The sequence below is a fragment of the Asterias rubens genome, chromosome 5, assembly GCF_902459465.1.
Source record: "Asterias rubens chromosome 5, eAstRub1.3, whole genome shotgun sequence".
Classification (NCBI taxonomy): domain Eukaryota; kingdom Metazoa; phylum Echinodermata; class Asteroidea; order Forcipulatida; family Asteriidae; genus Asterias; species Asterias rubens.
In genome coordinates, this window is record NC_047066.1 from 13,198,658 (window position 1) to 13,217,643 (window position 18,986).

Below are 18,986 nucleotides of genomic sequence, written 5' to 3' on the forward strand. Positions count from 1 at the left end.
GATACATGCGCATTACAAGTCTTATTATTATTATTATTATTATTATTATTATTATCATCTGCAATTGGAATACACCATCTGAGAAACACTATTGTCTGTAACGCTCCTTGGGAGATAAAAAAGGGAAATCTTTTCCCTCAACTGCAGTACTTCGAAGTGAAAAGTTTCTCAAAAATACATCATACTATATAATGCCGTTTTACCTCTTCCCAAGTAAGTTTTTTTATTGGCACTAATGTGCAGAGTCATTACCAAACGTATACAGACCCTTTATTCACCAAAGTGTTTTTTTCATTGATCCAAAGTGCTGTTTTTTTCATCTTTTATTACCTGCTTCTTGTTCACATGACTAGGTCTCGCAATCCAGCCGTTTGCCGTACCTTCTGAATGTGTGCCCGTAGTAGGAACTGCTTCCGAGAAAGCTCTCGGACATGCTGTTGATAAAAAAATCAAATAAAAAAACACAACCAGTATTAAGGGTTGATCATTTGAAAATAAAAAATAATACGTTAATTTAAACACCTCAACAACTCTCTCGAGAAGCTAGATCATTAGTTAGGTTATGGGGCCCAAGTTTCCAACCTGTCTATTTTTCTGTCGGACACTCTTGCTCGAGCTTCAGAGGACCTTGGGACAGTGGATCCCAAACTCCTGCCAGTAATGTTCAGATTTCTTGCATCTGCCTCGGGTCTGCCTCGGTTCTATCTACATTGCTACCAGTTCTGCTATGGCGACTTCCATAGGTCGCTTATCCTCGATCAGCTCTACTGGTCCTCACAGGGCTCTAGAGAACGTATGGAAGATCTACCTCTCCTTGGGAGTGATCTCTTCGCAATAAAAAAATTTGACGTGGTTATGCTTCAAGAGGCTAAGCGTCTAAATACTGATGAGTAAATCAACCTGCGTTGACCCTCCAATATATCTTCTTCACTGCCCTTCCGCACCAACGACGAAGGCAGGAAAAGCAACCAGGGGTCTTTTTGTCGCTCCTACCAGTCCGATTTCCGTCGCCCCAGGACCAACTTTACTCGCTCGACAGCCAAGCCCAGTTATCGCTCCTAACCCTCTACATCCAACACAACATCCTCTAGCTCAACCCACTCCTTCAAGACGCAGTGGCCTAGAGGACCCAAGAAACATTGACTCCACATGTCATTTACCACATATCGGTTTTTAGACTTTGCTCAGAAATGGACTTCAATCACAACAGATTCTTGGGTCCTTCAAACCCTCTCCTCAGGTTACCAACTCGAGTTTACAAGTCCTCGAGTTTACAAGTCCTCCACCTCAACCTCTCTGCTTGGCGAAGCGTTTTAGAGAAAGAGATCGCCCTCCTACTAGAAAAGAAGGCTTTACTCCCTCTTCCTCCTCGCAGTACTGGTCCAGGTTTCATCTCGACCTGCTTTCTGGCTCCCAAGAAACTCAACCAGTGGTGACTGATCATCAACCTTCGGCCCCTCAATGCCTTCATTCGACCCAAACGTTTCCTAATGGAAACACTAAGAACTGTCCTAGTCCCGGATATGTGTCACGCGAACACACAAAGTTTCATCGTACTGGTATCTGTATGTATATCCCTAGACTTGCGAAACCTCTCTAATGTGATAACCATCAGGCAGATATGGTCCATAGAATTGTGTACATGTATCAAACAGTCTAACACAATTTGCATGGAATGTACTGTGTAATTGACAAAGCGATTCATTCCTGGGGTCAAAGGTCATAAAATAGTCTCACCTTCAAGAAGGCTTCCAATTCTATAGTGTTCTTCCTTAGGGCTTCCATGAGATAATAATAAGTGTCTTCAATTGTCATCTCCTCAGCAAAGAGATTAAGCAACCTGCAAAGAAACAAATAAACATTACACAAATAAACATTAATCTACACTGACATTATACATACATGTGAACTAAGACGTTAAGCACTTTATATTCAGTACTTTCCCCAAGTCATGTGAAAAGAATCAATAGACATAAATGCTACTCAAATTAAATCAATCTAATCTAGGTTGCCCTTCTACTATTTTAAAGTTGTATACTATTCTAGTCTCTTATTTTAATGCAAATGTGCAATAATTTGTACACCTTTCTTATATACATGTATAGTCAACTCTCATTTTAACAAGATTACTGGGACTGGCCAAATTGCCTCCTTATGTATAACAAGAATTTGGATAAAAAACAACACCCGAATAAGGCCAAATAAAAAAAAATACCAGTTGATCGTACCCGCCCGCATCCTTTTTTTTTTACTATTTAGTATTTTTTCGATTTTTGTAAAAAAAAAACTTTAAAAAAACACCTTAAATCCATCTTTTCAAAAGGACTGGCCTAGGAGCTTTTCCCGAGTCTAACTTGATGCTCTCGAACACTTGTAACCGTCTGTTTCATAAAACAATATTAGTGAATGCCTACCAGCAAATCGTTATCCGACCCTGTTGTGTTAGTGTTAACACAGGTCCTCATGCAACTAATAGGTATAAATAAGTTTGCGGTTGATTCAAACTGATGAATTGGTGGCCTGTTTGATTTGAAATACTTAGCGGCCATCTTGAAAAAAAATAGTAAATAGTCAGGCCCTCATCCTCCTCTTTTTTGAAAAATCCGGGCGATCAACTGGTATTTTTTGTTATTTGGCCTAATATGCTTGTGATATTTTTCAAAGAACTCGGGAAAGTACTGAGTATACAGTGCTAACACACATCAGTATACAGTATGGGTAACAACCAGAATTAATATTCTTTATCCCGATGCAAATTTAACATCTATATAAGACAACAGCAAAACAAAGAAACAGAAGCATAATTAGTGCCGACTGTACTATCTTTTCTCAACTATTTGAGTTGTTTGTGATATCAATATTATTTTCATAATTGTAACCCAAATGGTTTGAAGTCTTATAGTCTTACATAGCGCACGTATCTACCAAACAAGGTACTCAAGGCGGTTAGTGTTATACAGAAAGATTGGTTATAAGGTTATTAATTATGAGATCCAATTATGTAGCACCTTATAAGGAGTTACAAGGTGCTATGGCGCATACAGCAGCCACGGCCAGGAACACCGGGGTGAACCCCTTCTCTTTTCCATAAGTGCACTGGGTTCTTTTACATGAGTTACACAACACATGGGACCAAGGCTTTATGTCCCATCCGAAGGACGAAGCAATGGTTAAGTGTTTTGCTTAAGGACACAAGTGTCACGGCTGGGGATTTGAACCCACACTCTGCTGATCAGAAACACCAGAGTTTGAATTTGGTGCTCTTAACCGCTCGGCCACGACACTTCTTGTTTGTAGTCTTCCGACTTTTTGTTTGATTGAAAAAACCGAGATGAAATGAAATAAGGAAAGCAAGTAAATGTTTCAGACTTACTGTTTGTACAGTGGAGTTGTTGGTATGATTGCTTCGTCTATATCCATTTGGTCTTGCCCATCCAATTTACTTAAGGCTAGCCTGATTTCTTCATCTTTTTGTTTTAATAAATGGATGTCCTTCTCAAGATCCACCTTCATCAAATACAAAAAATCAATCATTCAATTAATAATTGTTTGTCGACACTGTGTTTTTTAAATTTGGAATAATCTACTAGGCCAAGCTACAAATTAACTGAGAATTTAATTTCTTTAAAGACACTGGACACTGTTGGTAATTGTCAAAGACCAATCTTCTCACTTTGTGTGTCTCAACAAATGCATAGAATAACAAACCTGTGAAAATTTGAGCTCAATTAGTCATCGAAAGAGCGAGATATTAATGAAAGAAAAAAACACCCTTGTCACATGAAGTTGTGTGCTTTCAACTGCTTGATTTCGGACCTCAAAATCTAATTCTAAGGTCTTGAAATCAAATTCGTGGAAAATTACTTCTTTCTTGAAAACTATATCACTTCAGAGGAAGCCGTTTCTCACAATGTTTTATGCTTCCAACAGCTCCCCATTACTCGTTACCAAGTATGGTTTTATGCTAATAATTATTTTGAGTAATAACCAATAGTGTCCACTGCCTTTAACTCAACGACTGGTTTTGAATGATAGATAATCTAGGCCAACCTGCAACATGTATTATCATGTGATGAATGCATCTACACAGTACACACATTAAAAGTTAGATCAGGCACCATTGTGTCATCAAAATCTAGGCAATTGAATGGTTTCAATTAGTTGGTCAACTAGCTAAAATAAATGTTTACCACAAGTGAAAGTAACGCAAAGAGCTTTCCAAGTGGTTTCCATAAAAACTCTATGACAAAATATGTTGGAAGATATTTACAGATCTATTTCGGGTGACGGTTATAGATTCCTACAACTACCTGGCATAAAAATATATTTGATAATATAATAACATTCACTAGGCCTACATGTTCAGGACGTTTACTTAAGACAATATCAATCTAAGTTTCAATATCATCATATAAGATTTCAGTTAGTATAATCGTTCACAGAGATACATTAACCAAAGTATTTAAGCAAAAATCTAAACCATTAAAGTTAGTTCAACTTAACAAATACAATCAAAATCCAAATCACAATCAATTTTGTTTATGAATGTAAAGTAAAAATGTTTAGCACTGAAGCTGAAACGAGAAAGAGGAAAGAATATTAAATACAAATGAAGGAAAAGGATGATTATCAAGAAATACATTGAAATATTGCAATCGCACCAATTTATGGTGCTGGTGGAGATGAGAAAAATGCAAATGCAAAGAACAATACAAAAAACAAACTGAGAATGATGAAATATTTATATTGTGAGAAAATAATATTAATAACAATGTGTTTATATGATGCTTTTCCAGACCTATTAGGACTTTTAGAGTGCCTTACAATTTTATTAAAACTGTTCATCCGGCCTTCAGCATTTCTGAGACAATCTCAAAATCTTAGGAGAATGCTGCAACAATAGCCAAATGGACACACAGGTTGCTGATCATTCACATCAAAATGGTCTACCATTCCACTCACCATTTTACTGATAAGAAGCAAGTATGGTGAGTGTCTGGCTCAAGTAGACATGTGCTGTTACATGTACCAGGCCCCGAACCCACACTCTAATAACGCAAGGACTTGAAATCAGTCCCCCCAAAAAACGCTCAGCTACAAAACTCCACAAGGGAGCAAGTTGCACATCAGTGCACATTAAAAGACAGAATCAATAGCATGTAAACATTACTATAATATACACAAATGTACGTGTAAATGGTTCACATGGAATAAAACACAAAGGGTAGAGAAAAAATGATCATCAATGCACATTAAAAGATCAAATCGATATATCAAGTAAACAAGAATTCACATCAATGCATCACATGAAATAGACAAAGAAAGGTACACATAAAATGATCATTAATGCACAAAGACAAAATCAATATCATAAAACATTATAAGAATGCACATAAATGTAATGCAAAACAGATTAATGAGCAAAATGGAGCCAGACTAGTTTCCTCTTCCAGCCTCTCTTTGGTTTCATAGATATCTATGGGGAAAACCACCAATATGGCTGCTCTATAGCACGTCTAGATCCCAGACTCATCATTTTGAGATAGATTGACCTACCTGCTCTGTTTCCAGTTTACTGATAATATCTTCCAGCTTTTGCTGACCAGTCTTCAGTTTTTCCTTTGTGACAGCCAGGGAGTCAATTTCAGCCTGAAGAGGTGAGGGGAGGTAAAACAACAAAGTTTTATGGGGAAGGAAATGGTGCTCAATAAACAGATCAGCCTCTATTGGGACCAATTTCATAGTGCTGCTTGATGGTAAGCAAATTTTCATGCTTGATGGTAAGCAAATTTTCATGCTTGATGGTGAGCAAATTTTCATGCTTAAATAAATGTCATAAGGTGTAAGCGTATTTCACAGGCTATCAAGAAAATTATTCGGCCACTTTGCACATTCACCATCAGACTGGGCCCCTGTCTTTATCCGCAAGGATAAAGACAGGGGCCCAGTCTCTCAGATCCAGTGATTCCATTGGATACTATGATAATGGACATTATGGATAAATGTGCACAGTGACATGAGCTTTCCATTGATGCCCAAACAGTTCATTCCCGACACGTCCGCAATAGAATTGGACTGCGTATCTCTATCTGAAATGTATGGGGTCAAAGGTCAAAACAAACGCCGGTTTTGATGCCGATCTCTTATTCACTAGCCTCGAAGTGTGATGTTAGATGTTCAGGCTAATTCACCATTGACTTGCATTGTGACATCATTAATCTTCATGCAGTAAGCATCAGAAGGTTAGCATGCCTTTTTGTGTGCTTTCGGTTAGCAGCTTTATGAAATGGAAATCGCACAGTAAGCACAAAATCATTGGTTAAGCAGCTCCATAAAATTGGGCCCTGAAAAGGATAAGTTGAATAAATCAGAAATTTCTCTTTGTTTTAAAAAATATCTGAGGTTTAGGAATTGGACCAATTTTATTGAGCAGGATAACATCAATTTGTTTATGCTCACTGTGCAAAATCCATTTTCTAGTGCCGCTCACCCTACCACAAGTCAAAAATAACCTTTCAGCATTTATGATGGTCAATTTCAGCAAATGAGCAGCCAATTTAACCACCAAATCGAATGCTATTGAAAAGGGTCATTCGACTCAACTCAAAACGAAATTGAATGGTCTAATTCTGAATTTAAAACACAGTAAAAACTAGAGAGGCAAAACAGCTTTAATTCCAACGCATGCAAATGAAATTGGCTGCTCATTTGTTGAAATTGACCCGAGAAAAGCTATATTACCAAATGGCCAACAAGTAAATCTAATGTGAATGCTCAAGCTCATTTCCTAATTTATTTGGCTAAATGTGAAAAATATGCTAACTCGGGCCTGTGTTTCATTGTATACTTTGAGCACAGGTCCCCATCCTTACCTGTAGACCATCATACGTATCTTGGAGCCGTCGTTTCAGTTTATCCTCGACAGCCGACCGGATCGAAGCCTTAATATCATCTTCAGATATTTCAGAGTTTTTATGACTCGTTCCTACGCAAAAACAAACAACCAAGTGTCTTCAACTAATAGTCATGAAATATATATATTATAAAGTAACAATTTCACACCCTATTAATGAATACCTTATGCACAAAGTATAAAGTCAAAGAAAGAGAATGCATGTGTTCAAGTAATTTCAGTGATTTCATTTGAATCAATTCAACTTGCATAAAATTTGAAAGTTGTTTCATCACATGAAATAGACACAGAAAGGTACACATAAAGCAATCATCAATAAACATTCCAAAAACAAAAAAATTCAATGTATACATTTAACCAAAACATTGGTAGATTCATTTAGAATACCCATCAATGCAATACAAAAAAACAAGATATTGTTCAACATTGTATTCATCACATAAAATATACAAAGAAAGGTACACATAAAAATGATTATCAATGCATATAAAAAGACAAAAAAAGTATCTTGTGTATACATTTTGGGCGCCTTGTCAAAACCTCCCGAGCGTTCCTCCGCGGAGAGTCTGCGGACTGGACAGAAAATACCGCCGTTACCAAGGACCCCGGACAGCGTTGAAGCGCGGCGAAGTTAATGAGCTATCCATGTCGGGCGCTACTGTTAGTATAACAATAAGTCTCATGAATAAACAAGTTGTATGTTCAGGTCATGAATATCAGCGCCTTGGACGCGGACCAGCCGTGCTCTCCCAGAACAATACATTTTCTACTCACGAATACCATCCTCCTGGAAGCGGACAGGCCGCACCGACAAGACAATTACACCATCCAGCGCATGTGATAATCAGGGAACGATTTCGCCTGTATCACATCGCAATTTGCGATGCAATTTTGATGATTTGCTATGCAATTGTAAAAAGTGCTTCGCAAATGTTGCGATCCAATTTGCGAAGCATAATTTGCAACATTTATGCTTGATACAAAAATATCGATTTTTAACTTGAAACCATTCACATTTAATCAATTTTCCCGCAAGAAAAACAATGCTAAATTAATAAGAAATCACCGCCGCCGCGACTACTAAACGTTTTCTTCCATGATGTTGAACACAATATGCTGCTCTGGCAGTAGGGCAAAATCGACCAATGAAAACATTCGTTACGCGCTATATGGAAATTCAACAGCCAATAGAAACACCGGTCTCTGAAACTGTGGCTTCCCCCCCTCAGACATTTGACAAATCAGACTATTTGGTTGTTTTGACATGGAGACACACTCGCATAGGTGTGTAGATCCGTTATTGGTGACGGTGACTTGGGATTTTATAAATAAGAAACTAATGTTTTCCGCTTGGAAAGTAAGAACGAACAGTTAAAATTGTCCCCTGGATACTCTGACCCACTTGAAACGGAGTTTGCACGTAGCCTGGAACTTTTGTCAGTCGAAGCCGGCAATAAAGACAACCATTTTTGAAATTCATGTTTTGGTTATGTAGGCCCAACCAAGTCTTAAAAGTCACACATTGGAGGAAATGGATTTTAGTTACACATCCACCCTTACTTTGCTTTTTAATCTGCAAAGGTAAAACCATTGTTAACCACCTACGTTCCTCCGCGGTTCCGCCGGTCAGCTCATAAGCTGGACCTTACAATGGCCGACCGGTCGCTCCGCGGAGCCCCCGGAATATTCATGTTTATTGACATGTAAATGAGCCGTCGTGGCCGTGGACATGCCCGGTTGCTACGGGTTCTTTTGTTACAAAAATCCGCGGACTCCCGCAGAATGCACGCGGAATGGAACGCCTTGGTAAGATACAATTATAAGAATACACATCAATGCAATGCAAAACAAGATATATTTATAAACGGTTCAACATTATAAACAAACAGTCATCATATGAAATAGACAAAGAAATCTATACATCATTAAATGTTTTGGTCATGTAAACATGACCAAAACATTTAAAGATACCATTGCAAGAATGAACATCAATACAATGCAAAACAAGATATGGAAATTGTTTACATCTAACATCATAAAAACTTGATTTTGGGGGTTGAACAAAGAATTTACTAGAGTGGGATTCGAACCAACAACCTCAAGATTAACGTGCTGAGCTATCTAGCCCTATATTGGCGGTGTCCCTATTTTGTCAATATCTTTGTTCGGGGAAGCCAGTCAGAAGCCATACAACGGTTAACTGCCGTGTAGCCAGGGATCACACCCAAATTACGATACAACCTGGGAAGCGGCAGCCAGGGGATCACCTTAAGGGGATGCGACTTTTTGTTTCAGATATCAATATCAACCAATCATAAATCAATATATATATTGATATTATAAAAACCTTATGACCAAAAAATTGTACTTCATGAAAGTACAAGAATGCACATTAATAAAAAAAAGCACAAGATAAAGAAATCAACTTCAGTACACTCAACGCTCCCATCAAATCAACAACACAATGTCTGAAGTAAGGTATAAATGTCAATTACACCACGTCTGATAAAATGAAATTCCTGGCAAAAGAGAGATGCAAATAACAAGAAAATGACAATACACCAAAGTATAAAACAATGCAGAATACAAAGTAAAAACATTCTGGTAGCGGTTCGGTTATAAATTCTGGAAGCGATTCAAGAAAATAGTAAAAAGAAAACCATTTACTGGTATATAATCAAGGACACAGAATACACAAGAACACACATTTCACGAGAAAGGTCCCAGAAGATTTGTTTCTAGCCTCCTTAGTTTTACTCACCAGTTGGTAGGTCAGATGTGGTAGGATAAGCCTGGCCCCCTTGGGGTGGCTGGGAGGGTGGGTAGGGGTACGAGGGTGGCTGTGATGACCCTTGGTATTGCCCAGCGTTGGGGTAGCTACCGGGGTACTGGGCGGGGGGTTGATAGGAGGATGAAGGGGGGTAGTTTGCGTTAAAGCCCGGCTGGCTGCTGCCTTGGGGTGTAGGCATCGGCATGGGCATGTTGTAACCACCACCTGAAAAAGCACATTGAAAATAAAGGAACCAAATTAAAAGAAGGAAGTGTCAGATTTGTGATCATCTCAAACACAAATTGGATTTGTTTCAATATGCGAGCTCACTAAATCTAAAGGCAGGGTTAAATTCAAAAGGGTGGGTTCACAAGGGGTTATGGCCAGCATGCAAGAATGGCTTGTATTTCAATGTTGTTGACACTACCAACTGTCATATAGCCGTAGCAGAAGTTGATTGATCAGACACAGTCAATTGTTTACACCAGTACAGTGCCACTCCTTCAGAGAAATATTTCCAACAAAATTACTGTCAGAGTCGAGAAGACTGCACTTAACCCCCAAGCTAAAACTGAGAAAACAATTACTTGTATGGCATTCTTTTACTCATTTCTAAAGAACTACAGCACCTCAGTGAGTAATGTTCTAAGGGAAGCTTTCTACTATCATTATCTTCAAACTGTGTACATGTAGGTTTAATGTCAATCTGTGGACATTGTGTTTTGTGTTAGAAAAAGTACATAGATCCTTTAAGAGGAACTTTACATGTATGTTATTAGCAACTTGCTGGTACCTGCAGGGTATGGTGGTTGGGATGCAGCTGGCTGGTGCCCTGCGGGCGGGTAGCTCGTCCTCGCTGGGTTGCTCTGTGCAGCAGCACGACTGAACACCGGGGAACAATCGCCAAATACGGCCGCCATGACTTGAATCAAACCAACCAGATCTGAAGATGGCTGGAGACGGAAGGGAAAGGAGAACATTATTTGAGACAAAAGAATTCAATTTTGTGGCGCGTTGCGGCCGAGTAGTCTACACGTGTAGGTCACTGAGCCCAAGCTTTGGCGTTGTCAGCAGCAGAGTGTGGGTTCGAAAAACCGGTCATGAAACTTGTGCCCTTGAGCAAGGCACTCAAAGGTAGTGGACACCTTTGGTAATTTGCCAAAGACCAGTGTAACCTAACATATGTATAAAATAATAAACCTGTGAGTCAGTAAGTCATTGAATTTGCAAGAAAATAATGAAAGAAAAAACACCCTTTCATGAAATCTACTTCCGAGGGAGTTGTTTTTCACGACGTTTTATCAGCTCTCCATTGATTGTTACTTTACCAAGTTTTTATGCCAACTATTATTTTGAGTAATTACCAATAGTGTCCGTTCCCTTTAACCATAATTGCTTTGGGAATGTAGTGCATCTGCTCTACCAGCACGGGTAATAATGGATGATGCCCATGCCAACATCTTACAGACTATGAATAGGTGACCCTTTTTAGCCCCAGTAGGTGGCAACTTGCCCCTTTTGACATATTCGACAGTTAATTAAGTCCACAGTTAAAGCCATTGGACACTTTCGGTAAACAGTATTGTCCAAAGGACCACACTTCGTGTGTTACAAATTATATATAAAATAACAAACCTGGGAAAATTTAGGCTCAATCGGTCATCAGAGTCGGGAGAAAATAATGGGAAAAACCCACCCTTGTTTTCGCACGTTTCGCCGTGTCATGACATGTGTTTAAAATAAATCCGTAATTCTCGATATCGAGAATTGATAATTGTTTTAATGTTTTCTCAAAAAGTAAAGCATTTCATGGAATAATATTTCAAAAGAAGTCTTTTTTTTGTCTGTTCCGAAAGTGTCCAATGGCTTTAAGGTAAATCATTGAGAAAGACACCTTATTTACATGTACGCAAAAAATAGGAGGCTTAAGACTCACATATTTCCAGTCGTGTAGGTAGGGCAGGTACACCTTCCCATTCGGGTCCACAAACTTGGATGGCTTGATCATCATTTCTTTTGTCGGTTTGACGAAGCACAGCGGGGGGTTGTAAGGATGTGTGTCCATCACCCAAATACAGATGGGAATGTTATAACTGATACCTTGATGGGGGAAGGAGGAGGATAAAGTGAGTAAAACAAATAAGGCCAAGCAAATGTAAACAAGGAAAGGTACACAGTCACCTGTGTCGAGACATTGAGACTAGCCTGGGCGACTAGTGCGCCTGGTGTTGTAGTCAAGACTATTGATTGCTTAAGTCAAGTCATGACTAAGTCAAGACTATTGATTGCTTAAGTCAAGTCATGACTAAGTCAAGACTATTGATTGCTTAAGTCAAGTCATGACTAAGTCAAGACTATTAATTGCTTAAGTCAAGTCATGACTAAGTCAAGACTATTGATTGCTTAAGTCAAGTCATGACTAAGTCAAGACTATTGATTGCTTAAGTCAAGTCATGACTAAGTCAAGACTATTGATTGCTTAAGTCAAGTCATGACTAAGTCAAGACTATTGATTGCTTAAGTCAAGTCATGACTACCGTTTTTCAACTACTTGATTAATCGTGCCATATTATTATTGCGCCTGCGGCAAACATTGCCTCACTGCATCTTGAGAATCAAAAAGGGGTCAATTTCACAAAGAGTTTAATAGGACTAGTCTTATCTTGAGTAAGGACAAGATACTGGACTAGCCTTGAGTATTTAATATCTCCAAACTCTTTATGAAATCGACCCCAGGGGACATTGAGACAGTTGCCTTCGTTGCCTCCATGAAGTATCAGGCCTGATAGCAAGAAATTCATCAGCCAAGGGATATGAACAAGGGGACAATGTAACATGTAAATGTACAGAAAGTGAAGCATATATCCTGAGATTCAACAATTTAAAACGTTGCAACAAAGCACATCAGATGGATTGCACATAGCGACATCGACCGCTATATTTGATGAAACATTACAACTCTGAGCCAATGATAGATGCAATCCATCAATACGAGTTAAATGACGTGAGAAGAAAAACTGCTGCAAGAGAAAAGACAAGATATCCAGCAACACAGCTTAAAACATTTTCAATTTGCTGCTGCATTTTCACAATACATAGAATTCTTTACCTTTGTAGTAAACTGGGATCGTTCCATCAATGCAAAGGAGATTCTTGTTCTGTCCATCGTTGAAAACTAAACACGGGGGAAAAATAGAGAATCGATGACCATCTGTGTATTTGGTTGGCGATAACAACATGTGATTATAAATACATATATCTGGTTTGCGGTAACACCATGTGTGTATCTACTTGCCAGGTAGAGTTTGTTCTCAGAGAACTGTCTTTCTTTATTCTACTACCGCGGAGTAGATTTATTAGATGTTCAGGAGACTTCTCAGTTCTGAAAAGAAAGTCTGTACAACTTTTTAACTACCACCCTGGCGGAAGGTATAGAAAATTGGCTGGGATACAGTGTGTATAGAGAAGTGTCTTGCTATAGATATATTCTTTGACTACTGCGAAGTAAATTTATCAGATTTGTTCTGGAGACTTCTAGCTAGAAATTCATCAGACAAGAATATGAACAAGGGAAAACATACAATAAATGTACAAAGAGTGAGCATACAATATCCTGAGACTCAACAATTTCAAAATGTTGCAACAAAGCACAACCCGAAAAATCTGATAAATCTACTCCGCGGTAGTAGAGTATACATTTGTAGCAAGACAGTTCTCTAAAGAACACACTCTACCTGGCAAGTAGACACACACACATGCTGTTACCACAAACCAATATATATATTGATACCTCACCATGCAATGCCTCAAATCATGTACATGTATAATGAAAATCTGATTATTAATAAAGATTTTCTAAGTGCAAAACTTAATTTTCTAAGAGTGTACATCACTTTGACGAACTTCATACATGCCTTCTTTCAGAGAGGGAAATACATTACACATTCCAATCAGAGACTGGGTCAGACGCAGGGAAAAGACCGAGAAAAACTGGAGATTTAGAAAAGACTTTATAGGGACAGTAAAACAAGCGAAATAGAGATAACAATAGTTCTTATAGAGCGCAAGTCCAAATGCCCAATCATTAGTGCCCTGATCAGTGAGCCACAATAACATTCTTCTAATCTTTCTCGTGAATAACGCCAGAGACCGGCCAAAAACCGGCGTGTGGTTTGACCTTTGACCTCTCATGGAGATACGCACAAATTCTACAACAACGTTTTTATCAAGCAAGTACCGTATCCACCGACCAAGCATGTACATATGTACTGTACATGTATACTAGTACCACACACGTGGACGTCCACACACGTGCAGACGACCAACAGTAAGCTTTCCATACCTGTGTTTTGATTGGCCAACCGAGGTGACCTCAGACCAATCAAAACAAACCCAGCTACGGTAGCTTTCAGTCACTGCATTTACATGTATCCAATGGTATCATTATACCCACTGGATCTGAATAGCTGGTACAAAGACTTGACATACACGAAATCAACCTCTACCCTCTTATACATGTACCCATTTACACCCCTGGGTGAAGAGAAGCAATTTTAGTAAAGCATCTTGCTCAAGGACACAAGTGTCATGCCCGGGATTCGAACCCACACTCCATTGACTTAACCACCCATTAAAAATAGGTAACTGCGACGGTAGAGTTTGATTTTTTTGTATGAAAATCCTCTGGAGCGCTACTGCAGCTCAGGGTTGTTTACTCCCCAGGGAACTGGGAGAAATTAGCGGAATGTTATTAGCCCAATGACCAAGGCACAATGCACATTGTATTGAGACATTCTTGTGAAATGCGCTATAAAATAGTTATTATTATCTTGTTAGTATTTTCTTATCCAGTATTTTTGAGGCAGAGCATGTAGCTATAATTTCTGATAATATACATTGTAGACCTGAATGGGGACGATTTTCCAAGGAAGCCAAGGAAAACCAGTCCTAAGCAGCTAAGAAGTATATGTAACTAAGTAAGTAAGTAAATAATTACCTGTAATTACCTAATATGCCTCGGGGAACCTAACACTCGGGGAAGTACTGAGTATACAGTGCTAAGACACATCGGTGTATGGGTAAAAACCAAAATAAATATTCTTTATCCCCCGATGCAAATTTAACATCTACATGTATTATATCGTTGCGGTACCCGCTGCCAAAACATAGGATTCGAACTGCTTCTAGCTACCGGGCAATCTCGGTAGTCTAGTTGGTAAGACACTGCTTCAGAATTGCAAGGGTCGCAGGTTCGAATTCCATGCACCCGAGTAATATGCCAGTGATGACTCGGGGAAGTACCGAGTATACAGTGCTAACACACATTGGTGTATGGGTAAAAACCAAAATTAATATTCTTTATCCCCGATGCAGGGTTAACATCTCTTATTATCATTGCAGTACCCGCTGCTAAAACATAGGATTCGAACTGCCTCTAGCTACTGGGCAATCTCGGTAGTCTAGTTGGTAAGACAATGCTCTAGAATTGCAAGGGACATGGGTTCGAATCCCACCCGAGTAATACGTGCCTGTGATATTTTTTCACAGGATTCGGGGGAAGTACTGAGTATACAGTGCTAACACACATCGGTGTATGGGTAAAAAACCCAAATTAATATGATTTATCCCTGATGCAAATTTAACATCTATATTATAAGTAAGTAGTTGTTGAGCCACAAGCACTGTGCCCCAGTGTTGAGGATTTTCCTCCTGAATTCGAGCCCTGACTGTATGCCTGATATGAACAAAGCCTTATTGAATGATGCTGTCAAGGTTTTTTTCATACCATATGAGTCCATCCTCGGTCTGAGATCCTTGAAGGATGCAAAGACTTGCATGACATCACGCTGCGTTTCTTCAGGCTTCTGATACTGTTTGATGGAAAGGTAACAACAACATTTGGTTAGAAGCCTACAGCAGCTATCGATAGTATGAAACATTTTGAGAAACATCACTTCAAAGTAATGTGGTTACATGAATATATAAGGGAATGAATGTGTGGTGAAGAGGTTTTCAACTAGTGGTTTAATCCCAACGAGGCCTGGTTCTTGATAATTTTACCGAGACGAAGTCGAGGTAAATTATCAAGAACCAGGCCTCGACGGGTTTAAACCACTAGTTGAAAACCGATTCAACACATTTTGATTCCCATTCAATACCTTTTCGGTCAAAAACATCATCACCTTTTGGTCAAAAAGTAAAATAAATGCAAAAATTATAATTGTTAAATGATTTCTTTTAACACAACACCCCTCCAGCTATGAAATGGTAAAGCCCTCCGCCGCCCTCGGGTAAACAACTCCTTATAGGGAATGCTGTGTGCGTCATGCGTATCGCGTGATGTGGCACAACTGTTTCAGCTGTTGCTCTCGACCAAAAGGAATGAAGAAACTGTCTTAAAAGAACAGGTGCAAGGTCGCGTGTCACGCCCATGAATTAACACTTTTTACCGGTCATTTGTAAACAAAGGTTTATACACACCCACGTGCACGCTCTCCACCAATAGGAATAGCAAAACTGTCCGAGGCATTTATGAATAAAGATTAAAATTTGAATCAGAGAAGCGTATACCGTCAGTAACGTTTCTCTGCTTACTGTTTGCAAGACGGCTCAATTAGGGAAGACATTGTGATACTTCATCAAAACCAATGTTTGCCGATAATTCGATTACGGGTTACAAAAAAAAACAAGATGATATGATAATCATTTCAGAAATGGTATCGCGATTTTCGATAATATCAAAATTAGTGAAATTCATTCCAAGTTGGAGTGAATTTTGAACAGTCCTTGGCTATACATTGTACAGTACACTGCTTTCCACAATGAGGTGCTAGTGTATCTACAATGTACATGTACTGTGTCCAGCCGTCGATTTCACAAAACTCTTCCTAGCTTAAGACTAATCTTAGGACTTAAGACGAGTCCCAACCCTGCGCTGTAGCATGCAGACCTTAAGATTAATCCTAAGTTAGGAAGAGTTACTCGTCCTAACTCAAGATAAGACGAGTCCTAACTCTTTGTGAAATCGACGGCAGGTGTCATACATTATATGATGTAACTGCCATGCAGAGTGACATACCGTAGGCCTGGCGGATGCTAAACTGCTCTTCACGATTGAAGCATACTGAGCCCCCGAACCTGTCGCCATGACAAGAGCGTCTTTGATGTCTGAACGAGAAAAAAAAGAAATCCATGGTGATGGAGAAAGTGATGTATTGTAAATGGAGATCATTCAATGTTGGTTTTTGGAAGAGAAAATTGGAATAAGTACTATACAATAAGATGAAAGAAAGTGTAGTTCTGATGACTGTATCTTAAACTGGGCCCAACATTACAGAGCTGCTTCAACTCAAGCACGCAAAGTAGAAGCACAAATGCTTACCAGAATAAGGTTACCAGACAACAGTTGCGCCCGTCTCCTACTTACAATTACGTGTTTTTCTGCTAACCAGAAAAATTGTTAAGCAATATTTTTATTTAGCTGTAACCTGTATGAAAATCGGCCCAAAACCCAAGGAAAAAAAGGAACTATGAATGAGGATCATTGAACAAATGCAAAACCAACATCCCTGATCCTTACGAAAAAGGTGTTCAGACAACTTGTCTGTCGGACAATTCAATAGTTCTGACAACTCAGTTCGGACAGTTCACTCAACGGTTCAGACAATTTGTTTAAATAGCCAAACTGCGTTACTGACATGTTCTGGAGTAATTACACCATGTTTTTACACAAATTCAGTCGATTTGTTGAGCTGTCGAAACCGTTGAGTTGTCTCTTCTTCTTTTTCCAAGTAAAGTGCAGAGTTCACGGTATGAATATAACCGACAAGTACTCCGCGCTGCCATCAGAGCAATGCAGCCTCTGCATGGCAATATTGTCCTTTAAATTCTTTCCTTTTTTTCCCTTTTTTCTTGCACTGTAAAAAGTGCACCTTCTTTAATCTTTTTCTTTTGGCACCTTTTCCACCTGGCTGTTGACGTCACTTTCCCACAATCCCAGTTTAGCCCAAATGGGGCTGTAAGTAAAGGGATTAATTAACCAAGTACCAAGTACCGTTAAAGAGTTTGTCTCAACCGTGGAGTCTCCCCCTCCATGTCCGACAGTGACATCCCTGACCCTGGGAAAAGTTTCCGTAAGGCACCACCACTTTTTCATTCGACATGAAATAATAACACTCAGTATCTAATTTACCTAAATGAGATATCCCTTTTTGTAAAAATGAGTGAAGAAGTGGGGGGGGGGGGGGGGCCATACGCAAAGTTATCCTGACCCTGTCCCTGATAAAACATTGATGATCTGTTGTTGATGTCCCTTAATTATTATTATTATAAATAAATAATTAAATGTGTTTCCACTACTAGAAAATAATATTAAGAAACATCTTCGCGATATACTTTAGTTGAGTATATTTCCAATGAATTAGATTAATGTATTTCGTTCATTCGGATTTAATTACTTACCCTATTTTGGTGACTGTGTGTTTGTGGGTGGTGTGTGTTAACAACAGTTCCGCTGGTGCTGTGCTGTGCAGAGCACAGAGGACTTGCTTTTCTAATTCGATAAAATAATTTAATAATAAAAGTTAAAACGATGTTTTTTCCTGCCGTACTCCACTATTAAACAAAGTTAACAACTCCTCACTAGTCAGTGTGAACTCAGACCTTCTGAAAAGAATGACGAGCAGCAAAAACACAACTTGTATTACTCATTCTTGAAATTAACAAGGAGAAATTCGTGACATAAATGACATCACCTTTTCACGTAGCCGCTGTAACCGCAAAGGAATGCGCGCACGCGCAGCAAATACGTCATATGACGCGGTCATTATCTCCTCATGCATATGTATTTTTTTCTTCTTAAAAACAAAGTTATGACTCATCGACTTGGAGGCGGGTTTAAGAAGGCAGAGGTGGAGTCTAAGCTTTTTTAATGAATATGCATTAGTAGGGGCTTGTTCGATGTTTACGTTGTGATTTAATTTTCATTCACAAGTTACTGTGTTTAGATTTTACCGTCGTTTCAAAAATGGTGTAATTATGGTGGTAAAAATACGATTTTCATACTTATTTGGAGGATTTTTCATATATTTAAAAAACGGCTTTTTTGAGAGGGTATATAATCTATCATTTTGTGAACGAGGATGATTGCAACGATCCTGTCCGCCGTAGAACAGAGCTTAAATTTTTTTTTCAACTTAAAATTTGTTCATGAATATGCCATTTTTTGGCAGTTTTTTGACCAAAATAGTAATTTTATACGTAAATAGGATTGTTTAGATTTCCTTGAAGTCAATTTTTCAACCA

The 18,986-nt window shown here is 38.8% G+C and overlaps 1 protein-coding gene across 1 annotated transcript; it reads right to left on the reverse strand.

Annotated features, from left to right (window-relative positions):
- Window positions 1–18,435, reverse strand: LOC117290257 (tumor susceptibility gene 101 protein-like). Its single transcript, XM_033771551.1, has 12 exons — window positions 18,144–18,435; window positions 16,762–16,850; window positions 15,469–15,553; window positions 12,793–12,858; window positions 11,620–11,783; window positions 10,477–10,636; window positions 9,675–9,908; window positions 6,873–6,985; window positions 5,557–5,649; window positions 3,374–3,507; window positions 1,738–1,840; window positions 1–434 (listed from the first exon to the last, which is right to left on the reverse strand). The coding sequence occupies exons 2-12, from the start codon at window positions 16,828–16,830 to the stop codon at window positions 342–344; spliced, it is 1,314 nt and encodes a 437-aa protein (XP_033627442.1). The 5' UTR covers window positions 16,831–16,850; window positions 18,144–18,435; the 3' UTR covers window positions 1–341.
- Window positions 18,436–18,986: the final 551 nt, after the last annotated feature.

Bases quoted from the DNA above. Each gene is read 5' to 3' on its own strand.
- LOC117290257 (XM_033771551.1), bottom strand. From the start codon at position 16,830: ATGGCGACAGGTTCGGGGGCTCAGTATGCTTCAATCGTGAAGAGCAGT. The intron at 12,859-15,468 runs GTATGAAAAAAA...CCCCGTGTTTAG, and splicing joins ACCGAGGATGGACTCATATG to TTTTCAACGATGGACAGAAC. The intron at 435-1,737 runs GTGAGACTATTT...TTTTATCAACAG, and splicing joins AATTGGAAGCCTTCTTGAAG to CATGTCCGAGAGCTTTCTCG.